Source organism: Benincasa hispida, chromosome 11, assembly GCF_027475165.1.
Source record: "Benincasa hispida cultivar pf3 chromosome 11, pf3_genome.v1.1, whole genome shotgun sequence".
Taxonomy (NCBI): domain Eukaryota; kingdom Viridiplantae; phylum Streptophyta; class Magnoliopsida; order Cucurbitales; family Cucurbitaceae; genus Benincasa; species Benincasa hispida.
In genome coordinates this window covers 88,848,955-88,870,025 of record NC_143488.1, presented here as the reverse complement: position 1 = coordinate 88,870,025, position 21,071 = coordinate 88,848,955, and the positions used below count along the sequence as shown (strand labels likewise).

General features: G+C 34.8%; 1 protein-coding gene across 1 annotated transcript; it reads left to right on the top strand.

Moving 5' to 3' along the window:
* The first annotated feature begins 5,732 nt into the window (after window positions 1-5,732).
* LOC120091302 (Transducin/WD40 repeat-like superfamily protein) lies at window positions 5,733-7,774 on the top strand. Its single transcript, XM_039049276.2, has 2 exons — window positions 5,733-6,015; window positions 6,608-7,774. The coding sequence occupies exon 2, from the start codon at window positions 6,687-6,689 to the stop codon at window positions 7,590-7,592; it is 906 nt and encodes a 301-aa protein (XP_038905204.1). The 5' UTR covers window positions 5,733-6,015; window positions 6,608-6,686; the 3' UTR covers window positions 7,593-7,774.
* The last annotated feature ends 13,297 nt before the right edge of the window (window positions 7,775-21,071 follow it).

Sequence of the window (21,071 nt, the reverse complement as noted above, 5' to 3'; positions counted from 1 at the left end):
CACCTCTTGAATCACTTAAATCGGAGCTAAAACGAAGACGATATGACTGAAATAAGTATATAGAGAAAATACCATGGTAGATGACATGACATAACCAGACCATTTGCATATAGACATGTGACAACATATTGGTTGAATGGTGGATCATTAAGAGATTAACATATGATGAACTTTTGTTTTTTGGATTGATTTAAAAAAATGAAATTTAAAAGAAATTTAAAAGGAAAATAAATTTAATATTATTTTATGTCTGTGTCTAACAACTAGTTTTTTTTTAATTTTTGGATGAACTTTAAAAAGAATGAATTCAAAAAGAAAATGAATTGAAAGGAAAATGAATTTAATATTATTTTATGTTTGTATCTAACGGCTAGTTTTTGACACATGGTATGTTTTTTATTTTTTGGATTAATTTAAAAAGAAAATAAATTTCAAAAGAAAATGAATTTAATATTATATTTTGTTTGTATCTAACGACCAGTTTAGTTTAAAATCTCCACTATTGATTTTTTTTTTCAAAATCCGTCCAAATTAATTATGGTTTCTACAAATTTTTTCATCTCTATATAAACCATCTTCCTCTCCAAATATTGTACTAACAAATTTTACATTTCATAATCCTCCAAAACTCAAAGTTCCCATTGTTACTCTCTCTAAGCTCCCAATTTTTTTTCTTTTCATCTTATTCTTGAAAGAGTGTTATTGTATTGTGAGGATAAATTTGTTGAGTGCTTAAACTTGTAAATCCACTCTAGTTAGAGTTGTATTGTGTTCTTCAAAAATTCCAACATTTGTAACGGTTTGATCCTAAACCGTGGAAAAGATCAAGTTTGCTCTTGAACCCGTAAAAGGAGCGGTGGTGTAATGGTTGGGCTCTAATATGTGGAAAGAGTCGAAAAGATTTTATTCAAATTCCCAAGAGGCGCTTGGAGAGTGGAGTAGGTCGAGTTTGACCGAACCACTATAAAAACTACGGTGTCCTCCTCTCTAACTCTTTCCATTTATCGTATGTTTTAGTTTGTTCTTATTTATTTGTTAAAATTTGATAGAATTAAATTATCACACTTTTTGTCATCTTATTTGTTGCATAAATTGAATTTTTCTTATTATTTATAAAAAGTGTATTAATTAGTTTAATTTTAAAAAAAAGTTTAATTAAACCCTATTCACCCCTCTAGGGTTGCCAATCCAACAATTTCAGGGTTTCAATTTGGGGAATGGCTTCAAAAAGAATCTCTTGGTCTCTTGAAATAACATTTATAGTTTTCTTGCATGTACGTGTCTTGATTTGATTATTACTAGAGGATATTGATATTTCAGAATCAGAATTATCTATATTTTCTTGGATTTCAAAAATTTGGTCATAGAAGGATTCTTCATTGTCATCTAAGAGGAGGAGGAGTCAGAAGGTGTTAACAAATTTAATAATTGAATTTTTAAATCTTCATCTATTTCTAAACTATTGTTTTTCCTTTCATAAGACAATTGGGAGCTATGTGTTCTTTTTGTCTACATTTATAACAAGTAATTTCTTTTCTTTTAATAGTAGTTTTGTAATTTTTAAATCTTCTTTTTGGTTTTGATTTATAAGTTTGTTTGTTTTGGTTATTTTGAAAATATCCTTGGGTTCTATAAGGTTTTCTGTAAAATTTTCTTTTAAATTGTTTGGGTTGTTTTTGTGTTGAGAGAGCTTGTTTTTTCTCATAATATTGAGCACAAAAAGATCCAAGTTTCTGTTTTTGCTTATAAAATTCATTTTTTATTTTTGCTTTCAATTTAAGGTCTGTGCATAAAGCTAAATCTTCATTGTTTATAAAGTTAATTAGTTCGCCGTAGGTTAGATTATCAAAAGGAATTATACCTTGATAAGTTTGTCTTATTGTTTGGCATACCTTTTCAGCAAATAATTTTGGCAATCCTGAAAGGAATCTTTCTTCCAAAATTGATTATTGCAATCTGTGTGGATGTAAATTTTGCTCAATAAAACATCTTTATACCATCTGAAATCTTGAAGTTTTGGATAGGTAAGGTTGGAAAGAATTTGAGAACTTCGTTCTTGAAATTGAATGGGTTCTCCTATAAAGTTTTTGGTAATAGTTTAAATCAAAGTTCAATGACATCTTGTGTTTGACTTATTCCTGAACCACTTGGTTCAACTTTAATGACAATTAATATTCTTGTTTTGTCACTTGAAAATACACAATTATCTCACCATCAAACCGAAAATTAGCATTTGAGCAATTTGGTGGTTTGTATTTTTGATGTATTTTGTAACCAGTGGCTGCTAAGGTCATTTCATGCATTAAATTTAGAATTTGATGTTAAGTCATGCCATCTATATTCCATTCATAGATATCATTTTCCTGTATATTGAGCCTGGGTTAATTGATTTCTCTCTTCGTATTGCATGTCAGAGAGAGTTGGTCTGGAATAATAGTTTCTTAATTTTGGATATCTAGAATTTGTTGTCTTTTGAAGAGGGAGGTCATGAAATTGTTTTTCCAGGTTATTTTCAAAACTGTCTTCTAATTTATGTAAGTCATCAGGATTGTCTTTTATTTCATGTATGTCAGAATGATTTTTATCAGAAGTTTCATTTATAGTATTAATCTTTGATGTTGAGGTTGATGTATTAAATTATTTTGTAGAATTTAAATTCAGGTTTTGTAATTGAAGGTTAATTTTGTATAAAATATTATTAGATTCTTTATTTGAAAAATTAATTAATTTTAAATCTTTATCTAATGTTTCAAAAGGTTTAAACAACGGTTTTGTCTTATCGATTAGTTGAGATTGTGATTTTCGGGTAATGTTGAGATTCAAGTTTGGATTCTATTCTTTCTACTTGGTTGGATATTGTATGTAAAATTTATTAGAATAATTATTCTGTAATTGTATATTTTTAATATCTTTTAATGTTGGTACTTTTATTCCAATTTCAGGTACATTTATCATCTTGAAAAGTGAAGCTATTATTTCTTGATCATTATTATTTTGAAATTTAATTTCTTCTTAAGGAGGATGTGTAGAAGTTATGCATATTTTAGGATTTGTAGTTTCCCATATGGGGAAGAGGTATAAGTATTAATAATTTAATATGAAGGAGATATAATGTTTTGATAATATATTCTATATTTCATCCAACGGAAGAAATATATATTTATTTTAAGTTTTTCCATTGTTTCATAATATTCATGAATCTCATTTTGTTCAGTTTTGGTAAATGATTCAAAAAATTTATCCCTTAAGAGTTTATTTTTGTTAGACCAAAACTCTTTATCTAATTCTATTTTGTTAATTATAAAGGGTTTGGAAATAAGTTAATATTTTGCATATAGTTGGGATAAGGTTGATTCCTTATCTTTTGCATAAAAAAGTTGTGGTATTGTATTATCAAACCGTACTCCTTGAAGATTTATAGAAGTATTTGGTTGAGGAGGTTCATACGTCCTAGAAAATCTAGGAAGTTCCAATCTTGAAGATTGAAACTGTATTTCTACACTTCCATCTTCATTTTCAATAATACAAGTTAATTTTGGATCTTCAATTGAAGGTTTAAAAGCGTTTTCTAAATTCCATCTGGGATTATGAGTAATTTGATTCCAAGATAACATTTTTGGAGTAAGAGTATTTGAGTATTCTGTATTGACTTCCATTAGGAGGGTTTGAGCTTTGGGAGAAGTCTTAGAAGCTTTGGGGGATAAATTTGTATGTGTTAGTTTATAATGTAATCAAAATATTCCTACAATAGATTCATTTTGTGGTTCTCAATCCATGTTTTGAATTTTAATATCAAGCATTAAAGATCTAAGTATATTTGGATCACTTAATGAAACTGAAAAGTTTAGATAACAATTGAAATAAACTAGTTATCATTCTAAATTTGATTCGACTATAGAAAGTATTGAGTTTGAAAAGTTTCTATGTCTTTTATCACGTAACAGAATTGGAGTATCTAATCCTATTCTATAAAGTGGTTTTATGGCAATTTGAACTAATCCCATATGAAGAAATTTATATTTTTCTTAGTGTTGAAGAACTGGTTGTCTTGAAAATAAACGAAGAGTTTCTGAGAGTTTATGATTGAGACTAATTGTTCTCTGGTTTTGATTTTATAGTCTTGAAGAAAATCAAATTTTCCTATTCCATAGATTGTTTTAATATCTACTTTTGGTATAATCCAATTATGGAAGTTTTTTTTCTTTCTATTTTTGCTATTTGAAGTTCTTGACTAAGGGTTGAGAATCATTTGAATAGTCTTCAATTAAATTTGAGTTTTTTTGTAATATGGGCTTTAGAGAGCATTTTTCCAATTAACTTAGACATTAAAATTTTAAGGCTTAAAGTCCTATTAGAATTCTAATTATCTATTATGACAAATAATTAGGATGCTGAAATTCTACAACTGGAACACCAGGCTTACCAACGATCTTACGATTCTATTGCCGGGAACACAAGGCTTGCCAAAGAGTTATCCAATAGATTTAACCAGCAAACTTGATTATTATCACAAAGGATAATTAGAATGTTATTAAGACAAAGACTTTATGACAATTTAATGTTAATGTAATTGAACTAACACACTTTACCAGTAAATAACTAGGCTCTGATACCATTGACGACACATTATGTATGTGTAACATGAAGAAGATGGAGTAGATGGAGTTGGTGGAAACATGCATGTTTGACACGTGGCAAAGAGAGAAGTGAAATGATGATTCTTATGGAATGAAAAATTATGAAAAATATGATGAGAGATATGACGGTAGAATTATTATTGTTATTATTATTAACTCATATTCCGTTTACATCAGACTATGAGTTTATAATAATAATAATAATAATTATTATAATAGTTGTTGTTATTATTATTATTATTATTTTATCTATATACTTTTTACAAAATATGTGTATAAAAAGTTAGTTATTTTTTTAATTTTCATTTCAACATTTTCCTACTTTAATATATTTCTAAATTGTTTTAACATTTAAGACTTTATACCTTAAGCCATAAATATTATAGTATTTAAATAAAAAGCTAATATTTAAATTTTAACTTTTATAAATTATATGATTAAATTATATTTCTACATATATAATAGTAATATTTTTATATTATTTTCTATTAATGAAAAATTCATTGGAAATAACTTATTTAATATATATAATTTTATTTGGTTGAGAATAAACAAAATTGCTAAAAATGAATATATTACAAAAAAAAAAAAAACAAATGGAAAAATTTTCCCTTCGGAATTTCGTAGGGACGGAGAATGAATTATGGGGCGGGGATGGGGACGGGGAAACGCAATTAAAAGCAATTCAATTGTATTTGCGATTCATGCCTATTACGATTTATCCATCAATTAAATCTCATTCCGATTAAACCAATTTTCATTACAATTTGGTAAACATGATCATAATGTAATGCAAAATATATGTTTGGATCAAGAGTTTTTAGCCCGATTTGTAATACTAAATCCATCCCATTCCCATAATTTTCAACCTAACCTTCTTTCTCATCGTTTTCATGCTTCACAATTCAATTTATTTTTGTTCTCGATTTCTCACTCATTCTAATACCCATCAGATTTTTAAGTAATTCTAATTACAATTCAATCTTCCGAATATAAAAAAAAAAAAAAAAATTATACTACCTCCATATCGTTCTGACTGGTCCACGAAATAAACTTGTTAAAATCTGTAATAGGAAATTTCTAAAATTTTGAGTAAAATGGAGCAACCTATTGCAAATATAAATAGTTTCCCAAATAAATACGTAATAAAAGAATAAAACCACATTCAACGAACGAAAAAGGAAAAACCGTCGAATTACTGGTCGGTCAATTTTTCTTGCGGGTTTCAATATTTGTTCCGAAATTTTACAAAGCCAGCCGCTAAGCAACCAAAACACTCCGCGAGGAAACGGAGCTCAACAGGCAGATCGGCGGGCGAACTCTGGTTCTGCACCGGCGATTTGCTTCTTTTCAGCTTTACAATCCTATTATCTCAACGGTAATTCTAATCCCTTCATCCGGTAACTGCTGAATTTTGCTTTATGCTGTTTGCTTTATTGTCGATAGACAAATTCCAGATCTGCTTCTGTTTTGATTTCCGCAGTGTGTAAAGCCTTTTAATTTGTTCATTTCGTTTATCCTTTTGCTCAAATTGAGGTTGGTTTGTCTCTCTATTTGTGTGAATAAAGCTCGATCTAGAAGTGAATTTGTGTTTTGAGTGACCGCATAGGACTTTTGTTATTGTTTGTCTGTAAATATTGTCAGGAACCTGTACTTTTGCGACTGAGTGCAGGACAATTCATTCTTAGCGTTTGATTGTAAGCATTATGCATCATATGGGTTGTGTTTTTTTTTTTTTTTTTTTTTTTTTTTTTTTTTTGTTAGATCTGCAATGGTACCTTTAACCACTAAAGTTATAAATGAAGAATGGGAAAAGAAGCACCTCTTAATTGGTTGTTTGGAGGCTATAGATGTGAATTCTTGATTATATTGGATTTTCTTTTTTAATGCCGGAACTTTCCTTTTAAGTTAATTTATGAAGTTGCATCAATTTTGCTTAGTATTTTGATGTAGATTCTTTTCAATTATAGATAAGTATATAACGATACTTGCTAGAGATTGGAGGAGAAGAGTTTAAGGAATTAGTAGAGTGAAAAGAAATCCTGTACGATGTCTTCGCAAAAGATTGAAATTGGCCATCAAGACATGATCCATGACGTACAAATGGATTACTATGGCAAACGCATTGCAACAGCTTCCTCTGATTTTACCATTAAAATTGTTAGCGTTAGCAAAAACTCTGGTTCGCAACTCTTAGCTACATTGAATGGTCATAAAGGCCCAATTTGGCAAGTTGCTTGGGCGCACCCGAAGTTTGGTTCAATGGTAGCTTCCAGCTCTTACGATGGTCAAGTGATAATCTGGAAGGAAGGAAATCAAAATCAATGGTCACAGGCTCATGTTTTTAATGCACACAAGTCTTCGGTGAACTCTATTGCCTGGGCACCGCATGAACTTGGCCTCTGTTTAGCCTGTGGATCATCTGATGGAAATATATCGGTCTTTATTGCCAGATCTGATGGTGGCTGGGACAATAATCAAATTGAACATGCCCACCCTGTTGGAGTAACCTCAGTTTCATGGGGCCCTACAACGGCTCCAGGTTCCTTAGTTGGATCCAGTTCGGAGGACCCTGTTTGGAAGCTAGCTTCTGGGGGCTTTGATAGTGCAGTAAAGGTGTGGACGTTAAAAGATGGAAGCTGGAGGAAGGATTCCTCCCCACTTCAGATGCACACTGATTGGGTGAGGGATGTGGCTTGGTCGCCAAACTTAGGGCTTCAAAAATCCACCATTGCAAGTGGTTCTCAGGATGGGACGGTAATTATTTGGTCTGTTACAAAGGAAGGAGGGAAATGGGATGCTACACTGATGAATGATTTTAAGACTCCAATCTGGAAGGTTTCATGGTCATTGACTGGAGACTTGTTGGCTGTTGCTGATGGGAATAACCATATTACTTTGTGGAAAGAAGCAGTTGATGGAAAATGGCAGCAAGTAACCACAGTTGAGCCTTAGGTTATTCATTGTTAGTCTTTATCGTTCCGTTATGTTTTGTGTCTTGTCAGGAGCATGTTGTTCAATATTGTTAAGCACTTTCTCTGTATTTAGTTCACAATCTTTGTACTATCATTGCATGTTTTCATAACTTCCAATCATATTTTGAGGGTGAGAAATGAGTAATTCTGCTTTTATTTAAATTCCTTTGTTCTGGCCTTTTCATTGATCGACTGCTAGAAATAGAATTCTATTCTGTAATGCTTTTCTTCAAAAATAAATAAATAAATAAAAATAATAATAATAGAAAGAAACCAAACCTATGTTAATAAAAAGTGGAAGCAAAATACAACGGGGACCACAGGAAAGTGACGCTTGCAACTTAACAGGGTAGACAAACCAAAAAAACGACCTACAATTACAAGTAAGCACTCTAGTTGTGACTCTTGTGAGTGATGAGAAAAAATCTCGAATAAGACTGAGACCAGCACCTTTTGAAAGGCACAGCGTTTCAGACCCTGTCCCATAAAATATATCTATTGTAAAAATTTTAGTGTACATATTTTTAGATCACGTTATTCTGATATGTAAAAATAAAATTTAGGGTACCTAGTGTTAAATCACCCCAAGACCTCAAAATTTAAACAGATAGGTTAGGCACATCTGATTTTTATACATATTATTGGAATATAACATTAGACCCAAACCATAATTGGTTGGCCTAGTGGTAAATAGGGGGGTATGACCTTGATCAAGAGCTAAGATGTCATGGATTTATTCCATGGTGGCCATCTACCTAGGATTTTATATCCTACAGTTTTCCTTGACACCCAGTATTGTACAGTCAAGCGAGTTGTCTTGTGAGATTAATCGAGGTGCGTGTAAGCTAAAAAACAATAGACCCAAATGCTAATGAACTGACATGGTAAAGGTTGGAATCTTAGTCCTCTAACTTTGACACAAAATCACCGTTTTCCTTAAACTTATCGGTTAGGGTATTAAAAGTTCTATACATATTTCTATCACTTGGTAAAAGCAGGTGCTCAAAAAGCTGTTTGACTGAATTTTGCAATTTCTTTCTCTATGCATCATAACTCTCTTCTTCGTTGTATGGAACATTAGCCAGTGGATTCTAAATTGTATATAGGCACATGATATTAGTGTGAAGAAGTATATAATTGCTCTTCATGTGCATCATGCTGACTTAATTTTTGAATTATTTAGCTTGTATTAACGTAATGCTTGCTCTTATTGCCAGAGCCCCCTTAAGATTTTCTGATTTCAAACCATGCAATCCAATCTAGTGTCTCTTGTAGGGAGTCAATTGTATGAAATCTATTGAGGCATGTAACGGTAGGTCCCTCTTCCTAATTAGGTGAATTGTACACTAAATAGTAGAAAATTTGAATGATTACGAAATCCTTAGCATTTTTCTTTGTGATCTGTGAGTGGCTTTCTTTCCCCCCTCCCCTTTCTAGCAATGTTTAAATTAGGAGCTCTATATTTATGTGCTCTAAATACATAGACTAATTTGAGTGCATGGAATCTTTCAACTCTCCATTTCATTCTTTCTGTCTGACGAGGTATCTTTTAGCTTTAAATATTTGGTGTTTGTATATGTAAGCAATGTAGAAATTTGAGCTTTGAGTTGATTGTTCAGCTTATTATACATATTGGTAAGTGGATGTTTAGTTAGCATGTTTTATAACAGAGTCCCTGTGTATTAGTTATCCTCTCCAGTTAAGTTCTTCTCCTATTTATACCAGAGAACTTTTGTAATTCTTATGAGTTCTATGAATGAATTTTAAACTCTTCTCTCATTGCCCGTGTTTTAGTAATATGGTATATAGGCCACGGAGCCTAAAAGGGTGTTCAGTCCAAAAGAGGTATTATCTTGAGGATCTAACATCTAAAAGATAGGGAGACCTCGCAATCTTTATGAGATACGTGACTTACTTCTTTCATTGTCAATTGGTTTTGAGATTGAACTCTATGTTTATATAATATAGTATTAGAGTAGAAGAGGGGATAATGTTTATCGTTCGTGGTTCGAGTGGCTAAAATTTAGAATGAGAATACTTTGAACAGAAGAGGGCTGGAATTTCTTATAGAAACTACATCAGAAGGATAAGCTTCGAGAACATGATCTCCTCAAATGTCTGTTACATTGAATTGACTTGATGCTTTACTTTGTAAGAATCTGAACCACATGATTTCCCCCTGCTGGCTGAATGCATGGGAAAAAACACACTGCTTAGGTATGGTTTGGAAAGTTTTCTTACAAGACAGTTTCCAGGAGTTGCGGGTTGGTGTACTGTAAGAATACGTTTGGAAGGCTGGAGTGTAATTAAAATTACTGAAAATTAGAGGAGTATTAGAATGCGTGAGGAATCAAGGACATGGAGCAAAAATGGGATAGTGAACCGTGAAAATGATGGAAAAGAGGATTGAGTTGAAAACTATGAGAATGGAGTGAGGTATTACAAATTGGCCCCATAATGCTCAATTCAAACATGAGTTTAGATTATATTACAAACTCATTCCATTACGGGCCTCTGAACAACCTCTAAAGGTCAAAGTTACTAGTGCGTGCATAAAACACAAGAAAACTTTCGGTTATTTGGAGAAAAAACAATCGAAGTATGAAGAAAGACGATTGCTTTGTAAATTTCTTGTATTCTTTAGTGAATGGGAGGAGATGAATTTATACACCAAATCCCTAATTGGGAAGAGCAAATAGAGAATGGAAAAAAAAATACAATATTACAGATGATACAATACAATTGAACAACCCTTAACAATCAAGATTCCTTTATAACAGAATTTGTAATCAGATTTTTCTCCTTCTTGGTGAATATTGGGCTACTTACTGTATTTGTCTTGATTGACGTGGATGAGCTGACTGTGGTAGACTTACTGGTGTGGCTGCCTTTATTTTTATCCTTGATATCGCCCTTCAAATTGGAGGGTAGTGCAAAAACTCCAATTTTGGATCTTAGGATAAAAATTGAGGATGTGTCAAAGACTTTGTTAAGCAGTTAGCTATTTGATCGGATGAAGGAACACATTGCACATGCAGCTTCCCTTGAAGAATCTGGTCTTTCACAAAGTGGATGTCAATCTCAATATGTTTCGCTCAAGTATGACATACAGGATTTACAGCTAGAGCTCAGACGCTCAGATTATCACACCACAAGATTGGGATGGTCTTCCTGAAGCACCCAATTTCACCAATTAATTATTGTAGCCAGATTATTTCTGTTGAAGCGTGCGCAAGAGCATGATATTCTAACTCGATACTTGACTACGTTACAATAGATTGCTCCTTGGATGACCACGAAACAAGATTACCACCAATGAAGACACAATACACAGCTATAGACTTTCTATCATCAATGTTGGCCACCCATTCGACATCAAAGAAGGAAAATATGGAAAGATCCGAACTGGCTTGAATATGAAGGCCATGGTGTTTTGTTCCACTAATGTATCGACTACCTGCCAATGCATGTCAGTGAGTTGCTTGAGTATTGACTAAGTTGATTAACAACATATGTGATGTCAGGTCTAGTGTGAGTTAAGTATCGTAATGCCCCAATGGTACTACGGCAGATATAGGGATCTTAAAGTGGAGTGCCAGTGGATATGGATAGATGACAACCAATGACACTTGGTGTGGGTGCTACCTTAAGATCATGAAAACCAAGTTTCGCAAGGAGATCATCAACATATTTTTCTTGAGTTAGGATGATACTATCATCCAAATAATGAATTTGGATACCCAAAAAATTACTTAAGATACCCAAATCCTCGAGTGGAAACTGACTGTTAAGAGCATGTATCAATTTGGATTTTGTGGACTTGTCATTCCCTGTTATAATCACATCACCTACATACACAAGTAGTAAAACCAGAGCAGTCTCATTGCGAAATATAAATAGAGAGGTGTTTGACCTAGCATTGTGAAATCCCATGATAACAAGGCTTCTTTCAAAGTTGTATTCCATGCTTAAGGTGCTTGTTTGAGGCCGTAAATGGCCTTGTTTAGCTTGTAGACACGGTTCAAAAGTCTATTATCAATGTACCCTTGAGGTTGACACATGTACACTTCTCCCAAGGCCCCATTTAGAAATGCATTATTGAAATCAAGTTGTCTGAGCTCCCAACCTTTGGAAATAGCAAGGGTAATCACAACCCAAACGGTGGAGGCTTTTACAACGGGGCTGAATGTTTCCAAAAAGTTTACCCCTGGGCTTTGGTGAGAAACCCTTGGCAACCAGTCATGCTTTATAGCGTTGTATAGAACCATAAGAATTCCTTTTAATTCGAAACATCCACTTATTGACAACTGCATTCAATGATGGAGAAGGAGGAACCAATCAACAAGTTTTGTTTCGAAGCAATGCAGAGAAGTCGATGTCCATAGTTGCCTTCCACTGAGGAGTTTGGAGAGCATCAACCACTTTAATTGGTTCTGTGAGGGCCAGTCTTTGCTGACTTGAGACAACCAGACCTTAGGCTTGAAGATCCCTACTTCCACGAGTGATCATTGGGTGAGTAAGTAATGGAATAGAAAAAGGTTGTGATGGTCTAGGAGATGGGACTTGAATAGTAGGGGGTAGTTGAGTTTGGTTCTTCAATACGGATGGGTGGCAAGGAGGTGTTGAAAGGAGATTGAAGTGGCAGGTCACCTGCTGGTGAAAATTGGGGCTGAGATTCAGTACTTGTAGGTTGATTTTGGACAGTAGGTGAAAGTTGTGGGGTAGCTTGAATGTCTGCATTAGCTATGATGTGGGGCTATTGGTGATCTGGATAGACTAACGGGCTGTTTTGTGGGCTAGTGTTGTGAAGTACATTGTTGGACAAAGGGATATTATTGGGCTGAGGTAGCCTTGATGTTAAAGAAGGCATGGTGGGGTTGATGGGAGGCTTAGAGCTCATGGTTGCTGCAAAATAAGAGTTAAAAGGGAAAGTCATCCTCATTAAAAATCACATGACGAGATGTAAAGATGTGACTAGACTTGTTCAAGCACTTATAATCCTTGTGATGTGTACTAGGGTCCAAATAAACACATTTTTCAGAGTGATAGTTAAACTTGTGTTTGTTATATGATCTTAAATAAGGAAAGCAAATACATCCAAATATTATCAAAATTTTCAAGTTTAGTGTGAAGCAACAGTTCAATAGGAGACTTACCTTAAATAACGTTTCTAGGTAAGCCATTGATCAGATAAACAACATATAGAAAGGCATCCTGCCAGTGACATAAAGGTAATGCAACTTGTGCTAACAAGGTGAGACCAATGTCTACAACATGTCAGTGTTCTCTCTACTCTATCGTTTTTTGTCGAAATGTAGGGATACAAGTGAAGGAAATCAGACATGAGGATTTCCATGAACAGCGGAAGGATTGTTCCAAATTCCATTCGAAATTGAACATACACAATCATAGTCTTAAAATAGAAACTCACAAGTCATGCAACAACTAGAAATTACAGCATGCTAATAAGAACTCAATGGATAAAGCATGTGTACCTTTGAAGTACCATTCTTCAAACTCCCTCGAACACTCCAATGTGTCCAAGAACAGCAACTCAGCCCTTGACCACAACGACCGGTGCAACACGATCACCAGCACGAACACAACGAACACGAACCCAACGAACGACCTCTAGAACCTTGGTATTTTCGGTGTGAGAATCCAAGAGTTGTGGGCTCTGTATGAACTTGGTTAGAGGAAGAGACTGGAGGAACAACAATCGTGTAGACGATTGAGCAAGTGGGAGATAACACAGTTTATCGTATAGACGATGTACTCAATCGTGTAGAAGATGACAGTCTATCGTATAGACAATGTCACGCGATCGTTTAGCTACGACTAGCTAAACGAACTATTGTATAGTTTAAGTGCATGATCGTTTAGTCTCTCTACTTGCTATCGCTTAGTGAAACATTTTCACTTGATAGCTTTACCATGAGTTATTTCCGAAAGTAGTAGCTTTCTCAAAAATTAGGAAAACATTTTCCTTTTATCTCATAATTACCATAAAACCACCAATAACCTTCTACTCAATTGGTTATTAGAGAAAAAGAGATAATTATCAAATATTAATATTATTATAAATAAATATGATAACCAACTTATCATATTATATTTATAACTTATAGTTTTATTATTCCATCCCATGAAACATATAAACCATAGTTCTTTTTCTATTTTATGGTACTTAATGTAAATCATATTTATATTAATCCTCCACTTGATGTATCTCATACATCACACCAATTATATCATATATAATTGAATTTCCTCGTGTCAATTTGAACATTTCTAATCAACCCCAAGAATTGATTCTCAACTTGAATCATTGAGCTACCAAGGGGATCTTATGGGTCTGTAGCTTGAAGCTCCAACGATACGTGATTAACTGATTAAACTCTTTAATCACGGGATCCACCATCCGTTAACTGTCGGACACTTCACTAAAGACCGACAACTGCACTCTCCTTACTACAGTTATATTTTGCGTCTATATCAATCAATCAACAATGCAATAACCCTTCACAGATCGCTCGTAAGTACAACTGGGTCAATTTACCGTTTTGTCCCTATAGTTATATATAACTCTTTAATTACCACTGATTTCTCTAATGAACATAAGTCATAGTCCTATTATGACTGAGTCATCCCTTCCAAAGAGAGGCTGTGACCACTATGTTTAAGACTCGAAATCAACCCTTAAGGGAGAAATTTATCTACTTACCCCTACTTTAGAGAATGAGTGAATTTCATCTTGTGTAATTGAGTTCCCAGCTCCCAAATCAGACAAATCCCCAAAAAGGTAGGTTTGTTGAGTTGGCAATCTGGTCACTCTCACCCATACTCATTAAAGGACTGCCCTCAAAGGCAGAAGTTCCCAAGACATCAGGATTAAGGTCATGTCACCTATGATCATTTAGGTGAGATGTAAGTCTCAAATATCAATGGCGTTATATAAAGAGCCTTTGTAAATGGATCAGCAACGTTGTGCTCCAACATGATCTTCGTGACTATCACATCACTGCTATGCACAATCCTCCTGATCAAATGATATTTCCGTTCTATATGCTTGCCTCTACAATGACTCTGAGGTTCCTTCGAATTTTCCACAGCCTCGCTGTTATCACAATAAAGTGTGATTGGTAAAGACATATTTAGAACAACTTTCAAATCTGTAAGGAATTTTCTCAGCCAAACAACCTCCTTAGCTGCTTCACAAGCGGCTACGTATTCGGCTTCCATAGTGGAGTTCACGATGCATCCTTGTTTGATACTTTGCTACACTATAGCCTCTCCATTCAGAGTGAACACTGACCCTGATGTCAATTTTCGAGAATATCTATCAATCCGAAAGTCAGAGTTTGTGTATCTTATAATCTTGATCTCCATACACGAGCATGTAGTCCCTCGTTCTCCGAAGATACTTGAGGATCGTTTTGACCACCGTTCAGTGATCTAATCCTGGATTTGACTAATAAAGATTGACAATCCCTACTGCATAGCAAACGTTAGGTCTAGTACATGATATTGCATACATTAAGTTTCCAACAGCTGAAGTATAAGGAATCTGTCTCATCTCCTCAATCTCTTGAGGTGTCTTAGGACACTGATCCTTAGACAAAACGACTCCATACCTGAAGGGTAATAAACCCCTCTTGGAATCTTACAAGGCTAACCTCTTGTTCTTACGATCTCGAATGATCTAGATCCCTAGAACATACTGCGCCTCTCTCAAATATTTCATTTGGAACTAGGCGACTAGCCACTTTTTAATGTCAGTTAGAAACCCTACATCATTCCCAATGAGTAGGATATCATCCACATACAGTACCAGGAAAGCTACTGAGTTGTTGATGATCTTCTTGTAAACACAAGGCTCATCAACGTTCTGATCAAAGCCAAAGGATTTGATTGCACTGTCAAATTTAATGTTCCACGATCTAGACGTTTGTTTCAGCCCATAAATGGACATATTAAGCTTGCAAACTCTTTGCTCTTGATCTGGAACAATAAACCCCTCTGGTTGAGCTATGTAGATGGTCTTCTCAAGATTACCATTCAGAAAGGCAGTCTTGACGTCCATTTTCCATATCTCATAATCATAAAATGTGGCTATGGACATGAGTATCCTGATAGACTTCAACATGACAACAAGTGAGAAAGTTTCCTCATAGTCCACTCCCTCGACCTGGGTATAACCCTTTGCCACGAGTCTAGCCCTAAAGATTTGCACCTTTCCATCTACACCTCGTTTTCGCTTATAGATCCACTTACACCCTATAAGTTTTACCCCATCAGGCTGATCCACAAGTTCTCAGACATTATTGAAGTACATAGACTTTATTTCCTGGTTCATGACCTTTATCCACTCATCTTTGTCAACATCATCCATTGCTTGCTTATAAGACAATGGATCTTCGACCCCATCATCAGAAATGATGTTCTAGGCTTCAATCAAACCCATGTAGCGTTTTGGTGGGTTCATAACCCTCTCATTACGTCGAGGCAGTCTTAACTCTTGAGATGGATGACCAGATGTACCAACCTCGACAACTCTTGTTGATCTGTTAATCTGTTCACAACTCTTGTTGAACCCTCATTAGTCTCACTAGAAATCTCACGTAAAACAAGCTTGGTTCATGGTTTATGATCCCTGATGTGGTCTTCTTCCAAGAAGATAGCATTTGTACACACAGACACTTTGTTCTCACTCGGATCATAGAAGTATCCACCCCTCATTTCCCTGGGGTAGCCTACAAAGAGGCAAACTTTCGAATGCGGTTCCAACTTCTTCGGGTTAGTCACAAGCATGTGGACCGGACACCCCTAAATCCTGAAGTGGCGTAAACTACCTTTACGGCCTCTCCACAACTCAAAAGGTGTTTCGGAAACACTTTATGAGGGAATGTTGTTCATAATATAACATGCAGTCTCCACTACAAATCCCAAAAACGAGTCTGGAAGATGAACATAACTCATCATAGACCGAACCATGTCCAACAAGATTTTGTTTCTCCTTTCTGATACATCATTCTGCTGAAGTGTACCCGGGGCCGAGAGTTGGGACGTAATTCCATGTTCTATCATATAGTTCTAGAATTGGAGGTCTATATACTCTCCACCACGATCAGATCGTAATGTTTTTATCTTCTTACCTAACAAGTTTTCAACTTCAGCCTTACACTCCTTGAACTTGTCAAGAGCTTCAGACTTGTGTTGCATTAGGTAGAGATACCCGTACCTTGAATAATCATCTATGAAAGAGATGAAATATTCATACCCAACTCGAGCTCTAACACTCATCGGACCACAGAGGTCAAAATGTATAAGCTTCAAGGTTTCCTTGGCTCTATAACCTTTTCGGTAAAAGGTCTTTTGGCCATCTTGCCTTCAAGGCATGATTCACACACCGGCAAGGAGTTTTCTTCTAAACTCTTTAGAAGTCCACATTTCACAAATTGCTCGATCCTATTGAGGTTGATATGACATATCCTTAGATACCAAATATGAGCGTTTTCCTTAGGAGAAACCTTTGGTCTTTTAGCTGTTGTTGTCGTTAAGTGCACGATCGTTTAGTCTCTCTAACTATCGCTTAGTGAAATATTTTCACTTGATAGCTTTACCGTAAGTTATTTCCAAAAGTAGTAACTCTCCCAAATTTAGGAAAATATTTTTCCTTTTATCTCACGGTTACCATAAAAGCATCAATAACCTCTCACTCAATTGGTTATTAGAGAAAAATAGATAATTATCAAATAATTAATATTATTATAAATAAATATGATAACTAACTTACCATATTATATTTATAACCTATAGTTTTAATATTTCATCTCATGAAACATATAACCATAGTTCTGTTTCTATTTTATGGTACTTAATCATCCACTTGATGTACCTCATACATCACACTAATTATATCATATATAATTGAATTTTCTCTTGTCAATTTGAACATTTCAAATCAACCTCAAGAACTGATTCTCAACTTGAATCCATTGAGCTACCAAGGGGACCATATGGACCTGTAGCTTGAAACTTCAACGGTACGTAAATAACTGACTAAACTCTTTAGTCACGGGATCCATCATCCATTAATTATCGGGCACTCCACTAAAAATTGATATATATTGTGTCCATATCAACCAATCAACAGTGTGATAACCTTTCACAGATCGTTTGTAAGTACAGTTGAGTCAATTTACCACTTTGCCCCTGTAGTTACATTTAACTCCTTAAGTATCACTGATTCCTCTAATGAACATAAGTCATAGTCCTACTATGATTAAGTCCTCTCTTCTAAAGAGAGGTTGTGGCCATTATGTTCAAGACCTGAAATCAACCCTTAAGGGAGCAATCTATCTACTTACCCCTGCTTGGGGGAAGAAGTGAATTTCATCTTGTGTAATTGAGTTCCCAGCTCCCAAATCAGACAAATCCTCAAAAAGATAGGCTTGTTGAGTTGGCAATCTGGTCACTCTCACCCATACTAATCAAAGGACCGCCCTCAAAGGCAGGAGTTCCCAAAACACTCATATTAAGATCATGTCATCTATAGTCGTTTAGGTGAAATGTAAGTCTCAAGTATCAATGACGTTATATAAAGAGACTAATCATCTCATGGTCTGGTCTTATACAAACTCTTTGTATAGGACACCTCCACTCGCATGTCTATACATGAATGGTTAGGATCAACCATCTGTAGTAGTTCACAACACTTGTAAACGTCTACAAATCGAGCCGTATCCGTAGTGTCACCAAGATAAGACATCCTTCCTTTAATCCTTATACTACAGACCTTTTTAGGTTATTACTTAAGGCATGATCCACTTGTATATCTCATATACAGGCGTAAGTTTACATGCAATAACCATGAAGTTTTGTTTATTGGATATGAGTAAATGCAAATAAATAACCATGGAGTTTTTTTATTGGATATGAGTAAATGCAAATAAAATAACTTTTATTTTATTCAAAACAATGTGTACAAAGTTTACAAATTACAAGACTCCGAGAGAATTAGGACCCCAATCCCAACAAATATCTTGAGTTAATACCATGTTGATAACAAAACTAATGAACTCTTGTATATTCTCCCCCATTGTCAGATTGAAATATTTTAATTTCTCTTTCAAATTGAGTTGTAACCATGGTGCATAAGTGTTGGAAAGCAGTTAGTGTATCAATCTTGAGTTTAAGTGGATAAATCCAAGTGTATCTATTGAAATCATTAACAAATAACACATATTATCTGTAACCCTCAGTAGACAATATTAGAGTTGGTCCCCAAAGATCATAGTGCACAATTTCAAACAATGCATTTGCTCTAGAATTAAAGTTGGGAAATGCTAATGAGTGTGTTTTACCAAATTGACAGGTATCATAGAATTGAACCTTTTCATTAACTTTAATAGGGAGATTACAACTCTTGATTACTGACTCAAGTATTTTGACTGAGGGATGACCAAGACGCATTAAGCCAAATATTCTTGGACACCTGACTCTTGGTAGGTACTCTAACTCGGCAAAAAAAAAAATGCTTATTATTTATATTCACAGACGATGATTGAGCTATATGCACCACCGAATTCTGACTTGAAGTACTCTCTGAGGTCTCTAGCTGGTAAAAGCCATCTTTAAACACCCCCTTTCAGCATGACCAGACACATACCCTTGTCCTTAACAAGGCAATAATTACCATGAAATTCAATAAACACATCATTATCCTATGTAAGTTTAAATATGCTAACTAGATTCTTATCTATTTTGGGAATATACAACATGCTATCAAGTTTCGACTTATTAATATTAGAGAGAAAATATCCATTACCAATGTGAGAAATATTTAACTAACCCTCATTTGCAACAGTAACAATGCCCTTACCTTCATACTCAACAACATTATTGAGGTTGTTATAGTCTGAAGTTACATGGTTGGATGCTCCACTGTCAGCATACCAGCTTGGATCAACAATTGTTTTAGGACCGACAAAGTGTGCATTAGTGTTTTGTGAAGTTTCAAAGGCAGAGATATTTTGTGGTGGTGCACCTTTTTTTGATTAGAGGAAAAACCTCTTCTGGTGTAAGGTGTGTTTGGAGCAAACTCCTTGGTGTAACAATAGTGATAGAGTGCTATATGACCTACATTTCCACATATTTGACAGGTTGGTTTATTGTTGTTTCGACCTTTGCCTCTTCCTCTACCACCTCATCCTCTTTGTCCACTGAATGTGTTTTGTTTCCACCATTCTAGTTTTTTGATTCATTACTGTTAATCATGTTAATCGAAGTATTTTGGTTGAAACCCACGACATTTTTTTGAGTGATCTGATGATCAATGCGATTTTCATATAGAAGTAATTCAGATTGCATGTCTAGCCAAGATATGTCTGTCGTTTTGCCTTGGATCATTGTCACAACAACATTATACTCTTCGTCGAGCCTTGACAATACTTGTGACACAAGATTTCTTGTGAAGACTAGACTCCCAACTTGTTCAAGGTTGTTAGCATTGGTTTTCATAATACATAAATATTCTTCCATCTTAAGATTACCTTTTCTAGTCGACTGGAACACTTGACGTAGGTAATCTTCTTTGGCTTGAGATTGAACTCCAAATAATCATTGAATGCTACTCCATAGGTCTTTTTGCACAATCGCAACCCATGACTTAAACTACCACGTCAAGCGTCATAGAGTTATATAGCCAATCCAGAAGAAGTTGGTTTACTGCCATCCACATCTCATACTAAGGATTCACCTCCAGAACCGCCATCGAGCTTGCGGCTTGACTACTTGAGCTTCCATATGAGCTTGTAGATCTTGCGGTTTCACTGGTTGCAGCAACTCTCTTCGTTGCTGCTGTACGGGTGGCTGTATTGATTTCCATTTTGATCTCTAATGGGAAATAAGTCGTTTTCTTCGAGGAAGGCTCATCTTTGTCCAATCTGTGTTAAATGGAATTCCAAGTTATTTCTGATCTATATTTAAATTTTCCAGGTCTCTGAGTAAATCCTTTAGAGTGGTAAGGACTTTTCTGTGGGAATGAGTCAATAGAGGGAGGTTTTCATATGGTTAATTGGGAGTTAGTGGTGCATCTAGTAAAATTAGGATCAGACGTTTACGGATTGGGAGCTTGAGATTATGTAACAAATCTTTGTTGGCTAAAAAGTTGCGACACTTCTTCGTGGAACTTGATACTTTGTAGTAGGTGCAACGAAAAATTTAAAAAAAATGCTCAAATTGGGATTAAGTTCAAGAATAATGTAGTTTTTGAAAATAATGACAAAAATAGGGTATTGGAGAAAAAATTTTCAAAAATAAAGTGGTTGAAGAAATAAATTTTAGAAATAAGTTTCAAGACCAAACTATTGACAGAAATATGGTAGGTTTGATTGTGATAAAAATCGTGTACCAAGTACACAATTTTCATTAATCGTGTCACCACTAACGTGGCTAC

Coding starts and splice junctions, on each gene's coding strand:
- LOC120091302 (XM_039049276.2), top strand. CDS start 6,687: ATGTCTTCGCAAAAGATTGAAATTGGCCATCAAGACATGATCCATGAC.